The 16,633-nt window shown below is 45.2% G+C and overlaps 2 protein-coding genes across 8 annotated transcripts in view; one reads left to right on the top strand and one right to left on the bottom strand.

The window, feature by feature from the left end:
* The first annotated feature begins 825 nt into the window (after positions 1-825).
* On the top strand, positions 826-4,499 carry LOC133506671 (retinal cone rhodopsin-sensitive cGMP 3',5'-cyclic phosphodiesterase subunit gamma-like). Of its 5 annotated transcripts, none has more exons than XM_061831022.1 (5): positions 826-858; positions 1,908-1,958; positions 2,385-2,542; positions 3,604-3,722; positions 3,809-4,499. In XM_061831022.1, exons 1-5 carry the CDS (start codon positions 852-854, stop codon positions 3,924-3,926), a joined length of 453 nt encoding a protein of 150 aa, XP_061687006.1. In that variant the 5' UTR covers positions 826-851; the 3' UTR covers positions 3,927-4,499. The 5 variants fall into 5 exon arrangements, with proteins under 5 accessions (XP_061687006.1, XP_061687007.1, XP_061687009.1 ...); XM_061831023.1 differs by having other exon boundaries at positions 836-918; XM_061831025.1 differs by lacking the exons at positions 826-858; positions 2,385-2,542 and adding an exon at positions 876-918.
* A 1,318-nt stretch (positions 4,500-5,817) lies between these two features.
* LOC133506077 (RNA binding protein fox-1 homolog 2-like) overlaps positions 5,818-16,633 on the bottom strand; it is a 39,414-nt gene continuing 28,598 nt past the window's right edge. The window contains exons 7-13 of one of the 3 annotated variants that reach the window (XM_061829821.1): positions 14,747-14,834; positions 13,635-13,691; positions 13,390-13,540; positions 12,547-12,583; positions 9,974-10,053; positions 8,849-8,921; positions 5,818-8,321 (exon numbers count right to left, since the gene is read on the bottom strand). In XM_061829821.1, the coding sequence (XP_061685805.1) occupies positions 8,277-8,321; positions 8,849-8,921; positions 9,974-10,053; positions 12,547-12,583; positions 13,390-13,540; positions 13,635-13,691; positions 14,747-14,834 (531 nt within the window). In that variant the 3' untranslated portion in view covers positions 5,818-8,276. Of the gene's footprint in view, positions 8,322-8,848; positions 8,922-9,973; positions 10,054-12,546; positions 12,584-12,905; positions 12,952-13,389; positions 13,541-13,634; positions 13,692-14,746; positions 14,835-16,633 lie in introns of those variants that run through there. The other 2 variants (XM_061829820.1, XR_009796394.1) reach the window with 2 other exon arrangements.

Below are 16,633 nucleotides of genomic sequence, written 5' to 3'. Positions count from 1 at the left end.
TTGACATCCTTACATTTGTACATTGTCAAACTTAACGAATTTCATTGAACTACGTTAAGTCGAGCTTTTTTTGTTGCGCTGTCGGCTTGTCAAAACCGTGCAGGCGAAGTAAACCAACCTTAACCTTCATAATGAACCCATTCGTGGGCAGGGTGGCAATTTTTTTTGCCGTATTGAGATAAAAACTCTCTTAACAGGCCACAATCAAGGAATTAACACTTCTTTTTCGTTTATGGTTATATGATAACTTTACTCATTTATAATCTCGTCCCAAAAATGGGACGCTGCCCGCGAGAGGGTACTTGGCTTTTCTTAGTAGACCGTCCCCAAAAAACAGAATCAGATTAAAACAATTAAATATTTTGATATATTGAAGGATCTAATGCATGAAAATCATGACGTCCCAAAAAATGGGACGCTGCCCACAAATGGGTTAAATGCCCTTTGAATAATGAAGTTATTTTTAAATCAAAATATGAATAGTTTTTCTTTTTTTTTTCCAGTATTATTTTAAACATACAGTTTATTCTCGTGCTTTAGATGATGACCCGACCACATTCTATGACCAAAGTTCTGCAGAAATCCAAATTCCTACGCGTTCACATACTTTTTCCATCCACTGTAATAATAGGCACCGTCTTTGGGAGATTAAAACACTTAAATATTTTGATATATTGAAGGATATAATGCGTGAAAATCACGATGTCCCAAAAATGGGACGCTGCCCACTAATGGCTTAATTATTATATCTGTACCGCATCGTTTTCCGGAACAATGTGTGTGTATGTTTAGCAAACTTTTTGCCCTGAGCGGAAGTCAGAGCCTGTCGACCATGGCGGAACCGATGATGGATGCAGAGTGCGCAGTCCAGTTTTTAATTCTACGTCATCGGTTTAGACTCTTGTCTCCACTTCATGAGTATGGGGGACCTTGCGTCTCACGTCAGACTCGAACGGTCGCCATTGAATCTTGACAATCACGCCCGAACGAGGAAGGCGCGCGTTATTTGTCGCATTCCGTCCACTTTCCACTAATCCCGCTTAGCCCGGATCGCTTCAGTCAAAAATAGCGAGCCGAGAAAGTCTCGCAGTCCGCGTCTATTTTCACCGCGTTTGTGTTCGGCTTAAGACTCGTCCATTTTGCGGGAGAGATTGACAGCAAATACAGGTCCCATTTTTGTCTCCGACGTGAGGCAACACGTGCAAGTTAGATATCGAAAGCAAAGAAATCGTCGCGTTGTAAATCGAGAAGAAAAACACTAACAAAAAGATTATTTTGGGGGGGGGGGGGGGGATACTTTAAAAACTTGAACTTGCTCTTCCAAAGAAATACTGTGCAGACATAGAACGATGATGGTGTAGTAGTACACACGCCTACCTCTGGCGCAGGTAGCATGGGATCGATTCCCGTAGATATTTGCCCTGGCGACCAGTTCAGGGTGTGGTCCGCCTTTCGCCCGAAGCTAGCTGGGATAGGCTCCAGCTTTCCTGCAATCTCGTGAGGATGAGCGGCTTAGATAATGAGATGACAAAGAACAAGCGTAGCTTTTGTTTTTGTATCAATCACAGGACGTCTCTAAAATTGTCCCTGCGTGCATTTGCAAAAAATAATCTGTCCTTAAGATGTTTTATTTTTGTTGTTTTTGAGTAATGGCTTCCTTGCGGCAGAGCTGCCTTTCAGACCGTGTCAGTGCAGTCCTTGTTTTCTATTGGATAATGACACACTCTTACCAGCTGCAGTCATCATCTTCACAAGGTTTTTTGCTTTTGATGGCCCAAGGCCGTTGGTCTCTGGAACGAAACAAAAACAAAACACACAAAAAAACTTGCTGGTACAGAAGGTACCTTCCTGGTGTGTTGGCTGGACATCCCCAAGGTCGTCATACTTTTTTATAATTGTTTGAACAGATAAACACAGCACCTTCTGGCATCTGGAAATTGCACCCAAGGATGAATTGGGTGAGTGCAAATACACAATTCTCCTCCCAATATGTGATTTTTTTTACTTTCCCATATGATGTAATATACATATACTGCATCTGTGTACACATTATAAAAAAAAAACAAGGAGAATGTCGGATGGAAGTAGCCTTGAATATTTATTTTGGGGGAGGAAGGGGGCGTCAAATCAAATTTAGAAAATTCTATTTTTGGCTTTTTTAATGAAATTTAGTTGTGATAGAAGCTGGATCTCATTTCAATTTTTTTTTCAAAGGATTGAATCAATGTGAACATTAAGTTTTTTGTGTGTGTGTTTTTTTTTTTTTTTATTTTATTCAAGGCGCCACAAATATTAAACAAAAACATTGTTGAGCGTGTTGGGTCAGCATCACTCTTGAGCCATGACGTAAAGCTCAATGTTCTCACTTCTGGGACCTAAAATAGCACTGAGCCCAATTAGCAGCCGAGCGGTACTCCGTGTCGGCGCACCTCCACCAAGGGGATTAGCGGTAAAGCGCTATAAAAGAGCCGGCGGCAGAACAAACGCCACTGAAGCTGGAAGGGAAGAAGTCCGAAAGAAGCCAGACGTTCGCCAGCGGCAGGTAAGACGCAAACGGATTTGCCGATCCAAATACTTCAAAGTTTTCCGGCCTCCATCTTACCGTACCATTTCTTACAATTTACAACGGACTCGCTTTCGTCGCTTCTTTTTCTTCAGAATCTCTTCACTGTATTACCGGTAATGGCGAAATTATATATTTTTTATTTTTCAAACTCATTGAACAACGTTCTCGAGACTTAATTATCAGCCAACCGGTTGCGTGCCATTCTGTTTTATTGGCTCAAAACTTTCACAAGATGATTTTAAATCTTTGTGTATAAACTAGCGGTTTGTGTCAGTTTAACTGGAATCAAACCATCTTGAAACAAATTAAATTAAAAATTGGATTTAACATATGAGCTGGAGAAAAATTGCCCCTTTTTTTTTTTTTTGTCTCCTTGCATCATGCATTTCGAAATTCTGAGCTGGAATTCAGACGCTTTCCTTGCAATCCAACGAGGAAAATACCCGTCAAGCTTCAATTCTTTTGTAAACGTAGAGCACGGATGACAGCAATGTTAATACGCTACATTTTCGGAATCCTCCATTTACTCCAAAAGAGACGAAAGCGAGCGAATCGCAAGTGAAACTCGGTGGCGTACATTTGCTGACCTCCCATCCCAAATGTGGCGCTCAAGAGCAAATTGACTGAATCGAATGTTAACGAGGAAATTGAAAAACAGAAGACGTTTTGACGTGATGGAGTTATTTGGAGATCTGCTAATCCCTTTGCTGAAGTTCTTGGAAATCAGCACAATTTTCCTTCAACGGGAAATTACAATAAGGCATTTTTTTTTTTGAGCCTTTGTCAAGCACAGAAATCAAAATATGATTTCTTCTTCTTCGTAATGTGTAACGTTTGTTGAGGGTCCTTTGGGAGTGAGGTGAATTGGAGCTAATCCGATGTCAATTTGCACTTAAAAGTTTAACCTTTAAAGCCGCCCAGGAGCCAAAATAGACAAATGTGCTTGCGTAACACATTCTAAGACTTAATCTGCAGGTGAGCAACGGGTTGCTTTGCGGGGGGGGAACTATTTAACGCCTCTTGGGTTGCGCTTTCAGACAATAACAATGGCAGACGCAGCAGTCGCAACACCCGCCGACAAGAAGGCGCCCCCAAAGTTCAAGCAGAGGACCACTCGCACCTTCAAGAGCAAGGCCCCGAAACCCGGCCAGAAGGGGTAAGCGCGCCCACACCCCCCTTTGCGCATCGAGTGCGCTCTTGTGTGTTGACCTGTCACGTGACACCCCCCCCCCCCCCCCCCAGATTCGGAGACGACATCCCCGGCATGGAAGGTCTGGGCACCGACATCACAGTGGTCTGTCCTTGGGAGGCCTTCGGCGACATGGAGCTGAGTGACCTGGCCAAATACGGAATCGTCTAGAAGGCCAAAGGTCACACGAGCTGAACGACCTGGCCAATTACGGAATCGTCTAGAAGGCCCAGGGTCACACGATGCTCCTCTCGGCGCTTATATACCTCGCCCCTCTTCCTGTTCTCGGCGACAAAGTCCCAAACAAGTTGCCGTCCCCTTGTGCAAGGCACAATGCAGGATCTCAAGAAACTCCCAAAACGGTTGCAATATGCTAATCATGCTAACAAGTTTCAAAGCCGCTTGAACTGACGACCACCCGTCACGTCGCACTTCCTCCGACCACGACCGGCCCCTGCTGCCAATCCTTACTGGAGTCTACCACTTCACAACCCCCCTTCTGGAGCTATTCCTTCTTATTGTACAGCTATTTGTGGAAGAAATATATTTTTATGAACTATGCAAATGGGAACTTGGACAGTTTCCGTAGCGACAGAGTGGAATAGGTCGGTCAATTAAATGTTGTCCCCAAATATGATCGGGTGCTTTTTCTCCTTGTCTCCATCATTTCCATCGGGTGTCCAATTTAACATCAATAAAGTAAAGTTTGTTAAATTACAATAAAGTCAAAGCTATGCTGCTCAACATGCTTCTTGTTCTTCTTTTCCTTTCGGCTTGTCCCGTGTGGGGTCGCCACAGCGCGTCATCTTTTCCCATCCAAGCCCATCTCGTGCATCTTCCTGTCTCACCCCCACTGTCCTCATGTCCTCCCTCACAACATCCGTCAACCTTTTCTTTGGTCTTCCTGTCTCTCGCTCTTTCTTCCTTGACAGCTCCATCCTCAGCACCTTTCTACCAACATACTCCCTCTCTCGCCTGTGGACATGTCCAAACCATCGAAGTCTCCAAAACACCCAACTTTGGCTGTCCCTCCCTCTAATGAGCTCAATTTCTAATCCTATCCGAGCTGCTCACTCCGAGCGAGAACCTCAACATCTTCATTTCTGCCACCTCCACTTGTGCTTCTTGCTGTCTCTTCAGCGCCACCGTCTCTAATCTGGCTTCACCACTGGTTTATAAACTTTGCCCCCTCATCCTAGCGAAGACTCTTCTGTCACATAGAACACCAGACACCCTCCGCCAACTGTTCCACCCCGCTTGGACCAGTTTCTTCACTTCCTTACCCCACTCACCGTCGCTCCGGATTGTTGACCCCAAGTATTTGAAGTCGTCCACCCTCGCCATCTCTTCTCCCTGGAGCTTCACTCTTCCTCCTCCGCCCCTCTCATTCACGCACATATCTTCTGTTTTACTTGGGCTAATCTTCATTCCTCTCCTTTCCAGTTCGTGCCTCCATCTTTCTAACTGCTCCCTGCTTTCACTGCAGATCACAATATCATCTGCAAACATCATAGTCCAAGGGGATTCCAGTCCGACCTCATCCGTCAGCCTATCCATTACTACGGCAAACAGGAAGGGGCTCAGTGCGGATCCCTGATGATGCAGTCCCACCACCACCTTAAATTCTTCTTTCACACCTACGGCACATCTCACCGCTGCTCTGCTGCCCGCATATTTCTCCGCCACACCAGACTCGCGGATGCAGTACCACAGTTCCTCTCTTGGTACTCTGTCATAGGCTTTCTGTAGATCCACAAAGACACAATGTAGTTCCTTCTGACCTTCTCTGTACGAGCATCCTAAAGGCAAATAATGCATCTGTGGTACTCTTTCTAAATGTAGCACTTATCACACTTCATTCACACATTTAAAAGTTGAACACAAATAAATACTGTATACTACTAATACCAGCGGATGCCCGAGCATGCCACTTGCGTTTTGTACAACAAACGTGCGCTGCCCCCCAGTGGAAGACAGTGGTAGCGTTGGCACAAATATCAAAAAGACTCGGGAGCCGTATCACAACCAAACCATTTTATATAAAACATTGGAAATGGACAGTCAAATACAAAAAAAACAAAAACAATGGCAGTCAAAAGGGGGCATGGTGGGCTGGGGGGTTGAAAACTTGAAGCAACCATGAAGAAGAAAAGGAGCCACTTTTTAAACAGGAGAATCGAGACTGAGTCGAGTTGGCAAATTCTTTTTCATCGAGTACTCTCGATTTCGGCAGTCAGGGAAGATGCAAAAGTCTCATGTCGAATACGAAAGACGAGATTCATGCTTTTTTTTTATGTGTATGTTAGATTCATGCTGATTTCGAGCATTTTGCTAACGTGCTGAGGACTCTCGTTAGCATCTTTAGCTAACACTTTTTTTGTATTTATCCCAGGACACATTCTACAGTTGAATGATGCTATTTGATAAATAAATGACTTTTTTTTTTTTTTTAATGAGCAGCACATAAAAAATCGAAAGAAAAAAAAAACTGCCACGTTTCACACACAATTGAAAACAACCTGACGCGTACAGCGGATATTCTCACTTGAAATGTATCAAATCATAATAGTGCGACGGGCCCGTCCATTCAAGTCGCCTGAAAGTTTGGACGGCAGGAAAAACAACATTCGCTATATTGGGGGTGTATCCAAAAATGTCATGCTAAATAAGCCCATGGACAAAAACAACAACAGTCCGCTAGTGTTACATGCATACCTTTAGTTTCTCCTCTTGGTATGAATTTTTTTTTTTTTCCAAGAAATTCACTCCGAATAATCATAATTAAAAAAAATTAAAAAAAAAAAGCTTGATTGAGATTGAACTTGCACCTTTTTAACTTTTTTAAGGAACGACACTTGCTGATATAAAAAGAAAAAGTAAAATAAGAACAGCAATAGGATCATCAAGGATTATGACAAAGGTAATATACTGTATTTATACATATATTCCGAAAAATGTGCTTTCTACAAATCTTTGGAACAAAAAAACAACCAAAAAAAAAAGCCAAAAAAGCCACATTTGGAAATATAGAATACAATAGTATAGAAATATGCACAATAGTAAGGTGTTTTGCATTTAAATACTCCTTTTTTTTTTTTTAATAAGTCAACAATCTCTCACAATGACTTTCTATATTTTGTTTTCCAGGAAGACTTAATCAGTGTTGGAGTTGCTCTTTAATTATGGCGCATGTGTGGAAAAAGTTCTAAACGGCCAATACTTGAACTAGAAGATTCAAAACGCAAACAAAACAAAAATAATAATACAAAAAAAATAATAACCTCCTCTAACGAGCGCCGTCAGCGTAGTAGTGTTGCGCGTGTTGCGTGCGGCGCCACTTGCAAAACTGCAATATCGCCGAAAGTACAGATATGATTATTGTCACCTCTGAAGGCCTCCACAAATTCCATTGAGGATTTTGGAGGATGTCGTACAAAAACTACATTTTGCTTTTCAATGTTTTTGTCAATCTCAAGACGAAAAACGGATTGGCACGCCGCCTCCATGGCCTCAGGTGGCGCCAAATCGCCACCCGAACTATAAAAGTCGCCGCCGGCGACATCCTTTTTCCACAACAGACGTCCGGGCGAGCGGATGCGGCATCTGTACAGCTGACGTTGCCGGTTTTTGGGACATATTGCGCCGGATGTCCAGAAAAAAGGAGAAGAAAGCATCTCGGGTGGAAGCTTCAGTCAGGGATTATATTTGCTATTATATATATATATTCATTTATCATACATACCGTTGCTTGAACTAGCTGTTTGCAGATAAAATGTGTTTCACTTAAAATGCTCCTGTTGTACAAATAAAAATAGTCTTACAGCTAAGTCAGTAAGCAACGTCGTGGCCGCTTCTTGAGGAAAGAGGCCGTTAACCGTGCGGTTCTGGGTCAGAACACGCCGGGCCGCAACCTAGCTAGAGAAGCGTAGCCGACGGCGAGAAAAAGAATCCAACAAGAAATATTTAAAAACAGGGAGAATAATTCCAGTGATGAGGAATTTGCTAACCGTTGCTCTAAACTAATTGATTTGCATATCACAATTTAAAGGTTGATGGTTTTTGTCTAGTGAGCGCTCGCTAACAAGCTAGCCTGCCCCTCCCGCCCTTGCGAGCTGCCATGTTCCGCCTCGCAGCCCTGAGCTCTCTCTCTCTCTCTCACTTTTTTTTTTTCCCAGGCGTCCTGCCGCAGAGCGAAAGGGAAACGGAAACGGCCTCTGGAAGAACTTCCGGGCTGCGTCGCAACGCTCGTGGTGCAGAGCGTGAAGGGTGGGGGTTGGGTTATAATACAGCCGTGCAGTAAGGGAAAGGGACGGGTTTTTTTTTTCGTTTGAATATAAAGGCCGTCCATCAGTCTTCCGTACGGCATTCCTCTATTTCCGCGCGGGTCGGGAAAGATGGGACGTCTTTGGGATGGGAAGTGGGTGTGGTTGACTCCGTGCTGGGTGCAGTCCACTTTCACAACAACAGATGGAGCCCTTTCGGACGCAGTCGCTGCAAGGGCTCCTGGGAAATGTAGTGTCCTTAATAAGGGGTGAATCTACTGTAGCCCCCCCTGTACAGCGTGGCCTGCGAACGATAAGGCACGCCTTTAGTGCGCGGAGGAGTCCGGAAAGCGGCGTCACACTAGCGAACGGGTTCAGACGACGTTCAAAATGCACTCAAATAGCATTTCAAATGATCAAAAAAAAAAAGCCCAAAACAACATCGGCCACTACATTTTGTTTCGTTTGTGCTCTACTGTATAAACATACATACACATTTTCAATTATTACCATTAGCCGCTCTGTCAAAATTTGGCACAGCACACGCAAGACGGCTGATTGCACGGACGGGGGCTGATTTTCTGTCATGCGTGACCTTTTTGGCCAGAAATTAACTTGGAGATATTGCAAACATTTTAAAACATTAAATAGCTGACACAAGCATGTTCTTCATCGGAGTTTAAGAACCCATCAATTTGGTGGAATTGCTAATAATACGACTAGAAACTTGAACTGTTAAGCCAACTACGCAAAAACGTGTCCGCTGCCACGGTGAGTTTGACCCGCGTGGTCGCCGCGACAGATTGAAAGCAAATGCAAGCGACGACCTACCATGGCTCCAACACCGTAGGCGGCCGGGGCGAGTGCAGCGTGGTACGGGTCGGCTGTGTAAACGCGGCCGTAGCTTTAGGAGAGAAGAAGACAACATTGGCACATCATCAAATATGAATACCACATGACAGAGAATAAAATGAGAGCAGCATCACAAAATAAAGTGGGTACATTTTTACCGTAATTCCCGGCCTACCTGGTTATTAGCCTCGGTACACAGAAAGAGTTTAATGCTAGCGCGGCGCTATTGATTGTGGTGAATGTTTTGAAAAGCCAGGTTAAACTCTTCTTTTTTCTCATGCGTTTTAGAATATATCCCCTTTTTAATCACATTACTTCCACTGTATGCGGTTTTAATTGTCTTTTTTTAAAATTTTGTCATTTTTATCACGTTCTAATTATGTCTTTTATCTCTTTGATTTCAAATGCCTTTAATCATGTAAAGCACATTGAGTTACTTCGTGTATGAAATGCGCTATACAAATAAATTTGCTTTGCTTTCAGTGTACCAAGGTTTCTAATCAGGTGTGCTAACGCTAGCGCCGTGCTAAAGCTAGCGCCACATCGCCGCATAAACTGCATTGTTGAAAAAAGTCGCGGCTTGTAGGCCGGAAATTACGGCATTTCCGAATCGTTTTGCTGGGGAACTGAAACGATCGTGCTGCTAAAGGAGGCAACGTAATTCCTGTTATCTACTCGGTTTAATAATAAAATCGCAGAGCAACAAAAGGGATCAAGCATCTTGAGAAAAATAAAATACATTTTTTAAAGTCTTTTTGCTCGCTGATGGCAGAAGTAGGCTGTGACGTAACCGATCAAAAAACAAAACATCAGTCAGGGCAAAATAATCACCATGATGATTTGAAGCAATCCTGCAACCGCGATTATGAATCTTAGAGAAAATATTTGTATTTTCCTTGCACTTTTCCGCAACTTTCGCTGTACTTTCCTCTCTCGGCGGGAGTCGTCTCGTCAGTTCGGCACGGCTGCCTTCTTATTTGCGCACTTTGATGAAACCACAACTGGCGGTTGGCTAACTACGGCTCGTGAAGGTGCCTCGTACGCCGCACGGCCCGCAAACGACGATCACAATTAAAATGCGATCAATTGCGCACGTCTGCTTACCTGTCGCTGTACGCCGCTGCGGCGGCGGCGGGTGTCGCTACGGCGGTCGGCTGGGCGTAACGGTACGCGGCGTAGCCTCCCTGTGACGGGGCGAGGAGAGAGAGGAGGGAGACGAGGGTCGGGCGCGTGTGGAGAAAGAGAATTGTTCAAATGTCGCGTGGCATGGCGCGCGCAGTCAGAAGCGAACCAGCGGACTATGTAGTGGGTTACAGTGTGAGGGAAAGCAGAAAGATTAACAAGCAGACAATCTGGTGCAGCATTCGCAAGGATGTAGCTCAGGCTCAGTGCGGCTCGCTCCCTCCACGACTAACCCGCAAAAAAGATCCGCAAATTGGGAGTAAGTGAAGTTGGCCGTGGAGGGAGGGAAGTTCTGGACGCGTCACCCGACCAAAAACACAAAACAGATGCCAAAGGTGTCATCGGTACACTACAGACAGACAAAAACACTACGGGTGTGCATTTGTGGCCCACGCACGCACGCACGCACGCTCGCATCCGTCTAAACAACCTCGCGATCACAGACACAGCATGCGTTGCCCCAAACTCGGAGATTTACTGGCGCAAACATTCCTCCATCGACACAGACTGCTGCGCTCTAGCCTAAAAACAAAAACCAAAAAAAAAAAAAAAAAAAAAAAAAATCAGCCACCACCGAGGTCCTCGCATTCAGGAGCACACACGTTTGCGTCGCAAGGGTTTGGGGAAGACCGGACCCACCGAGGGAGGGAGGGGATCGCGTGATGCAGGAAGGAGGTGAAATGAGGAGGGAATTGGACTCGGGATGTTTTCAAAAGGAGAAGAAGGAGGAGGATTGAAAGGTCGGGGGTGGGTCAGCCTTAGAAGAGAGGACGCGCGTGCATGCCGACACGGATTGGAGTTAGCATGCCACAGAGTGAAACACACAGGGAGACTCCTGGAAGGGGTCTGAATCGACTTCTGGGCAAACTCATCGGCGGCGCTCAGACCGCTCGTCTTCACCGGTGGAGGTCCGGTGTTGCCCGGACGCACGCCTTTTGGCACGACAACGGCGACTATTTATGCATTTTCCACTTCTAAAGGCAAATCGACGAGACTTCAATATTGAGGGTTGAACCCATTTGTCAAATGTACTCAACTCTGCTCTAAGTCGGCTAAATACTTTGGAATTTAATGTTTGACAAATCGCCAATGACGTGTTTTTGGCATTTCGTCTTCTAGTGGGCACATCAAAGGAGGACTTTGGAAATGGGGCGGGGGGCCCGCCAAATGTCTGGCAACAAAGGTGAAAGAGTTGACGTACGCCGGGGTGGACAAAAATAAGAAGCGCTATTGCGGTTCCTGCCAGTCTTAAGAGGCAGACCAGGACAAAAATGTTCCATTCCAAAAACATATCAAATTAATTGTGTGACCCGTCATTCAAATTAACGTCGAATCGACGACTGAATCATCGAATTCGAATCGAACACGACACGACGGACTCCGGGACACAAAATGGGACCTGCCGGTTTCTCGGGAAAAAAAAAAAAACATGTCGAGCCTCCATCAATTGCATCTACATTCAGCATAATGCTGAGTCGTGTTTGTAATCATATTTTACTCCTTTGGATGCCAGTCCGTCAAAATGTGTCTTTACATGAAAGGTCGGGAGGGGCTGGACAGTCCCGGCCTGTAAAATAGCAACGATGTCGACTTCCAATCGACCTTTTTATAGCAGACAACCACAAAAAACCATCTTAAGTCGTTCAAGTCCTACTCGGCACCATTTCACTAGTTTGGAATTATTTTCAGATGATATTTGGAAGCGAAGGGCAGAGTAAATATGCATATGGACAATTGATCAGGCAACACCTGCAGCCTTCGAAAAGTTTTGAATTTACAAACGAGGTTCAGTTTTAATTGACATTGCCCATAGCATATCGACTTAATAAATCTCAATAACACCACGGAACAATTTGATTATTTCAGTTGTAGTTTACGGTGGTGTTGAAGTGCAATTCCTCACTCTTAGCTGCATTTAATATTCCGGCTCATTTACTTTAAAAAAAAAACAAAAAAAAAAACGTTACACTATTTTCAAATTTGTGAAAGAGTACCTTTAAATTTTTTTCTTTTTTTAAAAAACAGCGATTTAAGAACTTTCCATGATACGCTTTACTTTTAGATCAATACAAACAATACAATGGCCACTTTTTCTCTCCATATGAGGCTTTGAAAAGAAAAACATATTGCATCCTAGTTTTTTTTTTCTCCCCTTTTTTAAATTAATCTGTGGCCTCCCACTTGTAAACAAAATAAAAAGCCTTCAATAACTTTCATTTCGGCGCCATTTTTTTTTTTATTTGTGGTCAATGTGAATTTAGTCCTAAAACAATATTCCGCGTCTGGAATAACTAAGCGCGCGCACCCCCCAACTTAGTGTAAAATATTTTCTCCCCCTTCCGCAACTCCACCCTTGTCAGAATTGAGTGAGTTAGTAGAAGAGGACAGAGAAGGCGTCTCAATCTCAGATGGTCAAAAAAAATGTCTAGCAGCACGCAGTCATCGGAGACGAGGAGGATGCACACTGGCTCCGGCGCGGAGAGTGTCGACCCTACCTGAGGCAATCTGCCACTAATGTCCTGAAACACTAGTCTACAGAGAGAACAGAAACAGCTCTTGTCAACCTGTTCACGCACTCATACTGCTCACGGTCACGGCACCAAACTCACAAAAGCACACGAGCACACGAGCAAACCCTGCAGGAGGACACTCGGGAATGCGCCAGCGTCACTTTTTAGCCCAATCGTGACTTTTACGGGCCCCAAACACTCCAGAGTGGACGTCTTTGCGGGTTTGCCCTGTGCCGCTGTCACACTTGAAAACCCGCAGGCGGCGGGGGCATCGAAACGTAGGCGGGGGGGCGGGGTGGGGGGGGGGGGCGCGAGGCAGCGGGCGGGGCGAGACTCATACTTACATAAAGATCGGCCGCACCGTAAAACCCATCCTGATAGGCCATCACGCTGAGAAAGGGCACAGAAAGGGGGGGGGGGGAAGAGAGCAGCGGTGGGGGGTTGGAAACAAAACCAGGAAGGGTGAAGGGTGGGGGCAAGAGCGGCCGTGTGATGCGCCACCGTGTGGCCGATGGAGGGGAGGACAAATTGGTTCCCAAGAGTGTGAAAAGAGAGAAGAAAAACAAAGGTGAGATTATTACACACCGTGCAACATGCAAGACAAACACGACAAACGAGACGCTCGTGCGACTTCAGCTGAGCTTCACACGACCGCATCGAAGCCACAAAGAAATGTTTTTTTTTTTTTTTTTTGGGGGGGGGGTGAGCTCAGCAAAGTCTCACCGCGTCACGTAAACAAAACTAAACGCACGCCAGTCACGTCAAAGCAAATGTCCTACACCAAAACGTGCATTTAAAATGCAAGATTTAGCAATGAGAGGTGTTCACCCAGGGTAGGCGGGGATGGCGGCCTGCGGCACGGCCGCCCTGACCGCGCTGTAGACGGGCCGCGCGCGACCCCGCAGGTGAGCGCCGCGGAAGGTCGCCGCGGCCGTGGAGGCGGCGGCGGCCGCCGCGGCCGGGTACGGGAACCCTGGCACTGATTGTGGGGGAGAACAAGAAGAAGAAAAACAATCAGGAGCTCGAACGTCGACGACAAAAACCAAACGGGAACCATTATCTCGATGTCTTACCCGTGTAGAGCTCGGGGCTGTACATGGCTCCCATCACGGGACTTAACTTCCAGCCAGCTGACGATAAACAAACAAACTCAATCCCAACAAAAATCTAATTGTTCTTGTCGTCACATAGAAACACACACAAAAAAAAGGTAAAAACAAACATGGAGGCGAGTGACCTTTTTGGGTGCAATCTGTTCCACTGTGCAAAATTCGCCTGCAGTCTCTCTCTCTCTCTCTTTTTTTTTTAACTAGGTTGTTTTTTTTTTTGTTTGTCCGACAATGAAGGCACTCTCTCTTTCCTAATTGTACGTCACTGCAACCTCTTCAAAACAACATTTTTATGGTCGTAAAGTCATAAAGTTATGGCTGGGCAGTACGGAAGCGCATTGCTGCCACCCCCCAAAAAGTCGCTATAACGTTATAACGTGATATGTTTCACGTTATAATGTGGTTAATTAGATGTTACAATGTGAATCATTTCACGTTATAACAATTAATTTCACATTATAACATGAAACATACCACGGTAAAACCGAAAAAGTTCTATGTTATAACCTGAAAAGTTGGGTGTCAACTTGTTGTGACCCTGTGGTCACTCACATCCTTCCAAGGCGGCGTACAGGAAGACGCAGCTCGTAGTGGACTCTCATTGAGTGTGGCACAAAACATGGATTTGGCGAGCTTTTTACAGAGTGGTGGCGGACCCGAAGAAGCTAGAAGATGTAGTAGAACCAGAAGTAATTGTCTTTTGGGAGGCGGGATGAAGAGGGGTGAAGTTGATTTATTATCTTCTGCGTTATAATCGCGGTATAATGTAGAAGCATATCATGTTACCACATGAAAGTTTCACACGATAACATGAAATGTATAAAGTTATAATGTGAACCTTTTCACGTTTTAACATGAAAAGATTCACAATTTAACATGTAATTCACCACATAAGGTGAAACATATGTTATAACATGAAACATTCACATTGCAACGTGAAACATATCACGTTATAACATGATGGCAACTTTTTTAGTTTTTTTTGGGTGTGGCAGCAATACGCTTCCGTAGGTCAGTGTGTTTGAAGAAGGCGGCTAAATTGTTGTGTGGTACACCTGAAGTGTAAAAAGTAATACCGTATGGTAGAGCCGCAAGACCCTCTCCATTGGAGTACGGGGTCACCATCTTCTTGTTGGTCATCACCCTGGCGGTGGCGTTGTTGACCTACACAGAGGAAGGAGAAAGCGCGCGGATCGGTTTTCAATCTTCAAACATTCAGAAAATCTATTCTGAATAAACTCAATCAAATGAGGAGAAGAACTAATGCTTAAGTCAGGCCGAGTCTCTTGACTTGGTTAATTCTGTTGATGAGCAGCGACCGTATTTGATGCATGCGCTTCTTTTGAAGGAGAGAAATTGAAAACGACATCCCGTTGAGTCATCAGGCAATTTGCATACAAGCGACGCAACCAAAAAGCATACAAAAATACATCCGGGAAAAAAAAAAAAAAAAAAAAAGAGGTGGTGGGGGGGGGGGCATTCCAAAAGGAAATCCAAGTACCGCATGGCTAAACCTTTGGAAAAAAAGGGGAAGGGGGAAAGAAAGTCAATTAAGCGGCAGAGTCATCAGTTGAACACAATGCAAAAAGAAAGACGAAAATTACACACAGCCAATCAAGAGCGATTCACATCAGCAGAGGTGAGCAAAACGAGCCAATCAGCAAGCAAAGGCAGCAACACAGTAATCATAAAAAAAAAAAAAAAAAAAGTCGACAGCCCTCCCGTTTACGTCGTACAGAAAAAAAGAAGAGTGGGAGACAGGAAAGGCAGAAAGATAGAGGGATGATAGAGGTGGAGGAGCCAGTCCATATGTGAAAACACACAGAACACAAACGACGTGGAAAGAAGACTGAAACGGGACGCCCGAAAATGATCTCATAAACACGTGCACAAACGTGCAAAAATTCTATTAAAAAAAAAAAAAAAAAGGAAGGAAGGAAGGAAGGAGCATATGGAGAATGAGGAAACGTTGGAGGAAAGAAGAAAGAAAATGCAAAAAAGTGGGGGATGCAAGTGTCATTCCTCAATCAAATGCAAAACAAACAAATCAAACCACTGGCTGTGAAACACTGCCGGGCGTCCCAGTCAGTGCCGCACACCCGGAAAAAACCTCAAAGAACGTGACCGACGCACACCGTCGGAAGCAGGAAAAACGGCAAATACGTCACATCTCGTTCACGGGCCACGCAAAAGACGCAAACGCGCTTTGAACTGCTCGCACCCGCTTCGGGTCCACAAACGATCGGGATTCCGCCGTCCCCTCCGCAACCGTCTGCAGGGCGGAGAACCCACGCCCGCAAAGGCGACGGATCGGCCGACCCGTGAGACGCGGCGGCGCTCTCCTCTGCCGCGCGGCTAACGTAGCACACACATGCTTGAGCATGCTGACCCGCTGAAGTGCCAAAATGCAGCGACTGGCCGAAACACGACAAAGAAACCACATGGAACCATACGACGTCATACGGATGCCAAAGGAGAGAGCGAGAGTGAGAGAAAAGAGAAAAAAGAGAGAGAGAGAGAGAGAGAGAGAGAGAGAGAGAGAGAGAGAGTCAACCATGCAGGATTCACAGCTCTGGAGTTGAATGCAGTTAAGAGAGGTGATTGGAATGAATGCAGAAGAAGAAGTGCTGCGGGTCAGAATTGTTGCACTTGCAGAGAGATGCGGAACATTCAGCTACACAGGTGGCCGTCATTGTGCCATGCGGTCAATTGCGATTCTCCAAATCCTTTCATTCGACACCTCCCCAAACAATCACAGAATTAGCCAATCAGGACCTCTCAATCGCCCGCCAGGGGCTGGCATTTTTTTTGTTTTTTTTATTTTTTGCTCCAATTGGGGCGAACGGGGTGAAGGGGGGAGAGAGGGGGAGTTCATTCAAAAGATGATGCCATGTACACAACTTACCGTTGCCGGGGGAACGGCGTGAGGACACGCGAGCAGTTACCGTGGAGACTGACAACAA

The sequence above is a fragment of the Syngnathoides biaculeatus genome, chromosome 9 (genome assembly GCF_019802595.1).
Source record: "Syngnathoides biaculeatus isolate LvHL_M chromosome 9, ASM1980259v1, whole genome shotgun sequence".
Taxonomy (NCBI): domain Eukaryota; kingdom Metazoa; phylum Chordata; class Actinopteri; order Syngnathiformes; family Syngnathidae; genus Syngnathoides; species Syngnathoides biaculeatus.
This window is presented reverse-complemented; position numbering and strand designations above follow the sequence as displayed.

Coding starts and splice junctions, on each gene's coding strand:
- LOC133506671 (XM_061831022.1), top strand. Junction 2,543..3,603: donor CAGACGTTCGCCAGCGGCAG/GTAAGACGCAAA, acceptor TTGCGCTTTCAG/ACAATAACAATGGCAGACGC. Junction 3,723..3,808: donor CCGAAACCCGGCCAGAAGGG/GTAAGCGCGCCC, acceptor CCCCCCCCCCAG/ATTCGGAGACGACATCCCCG.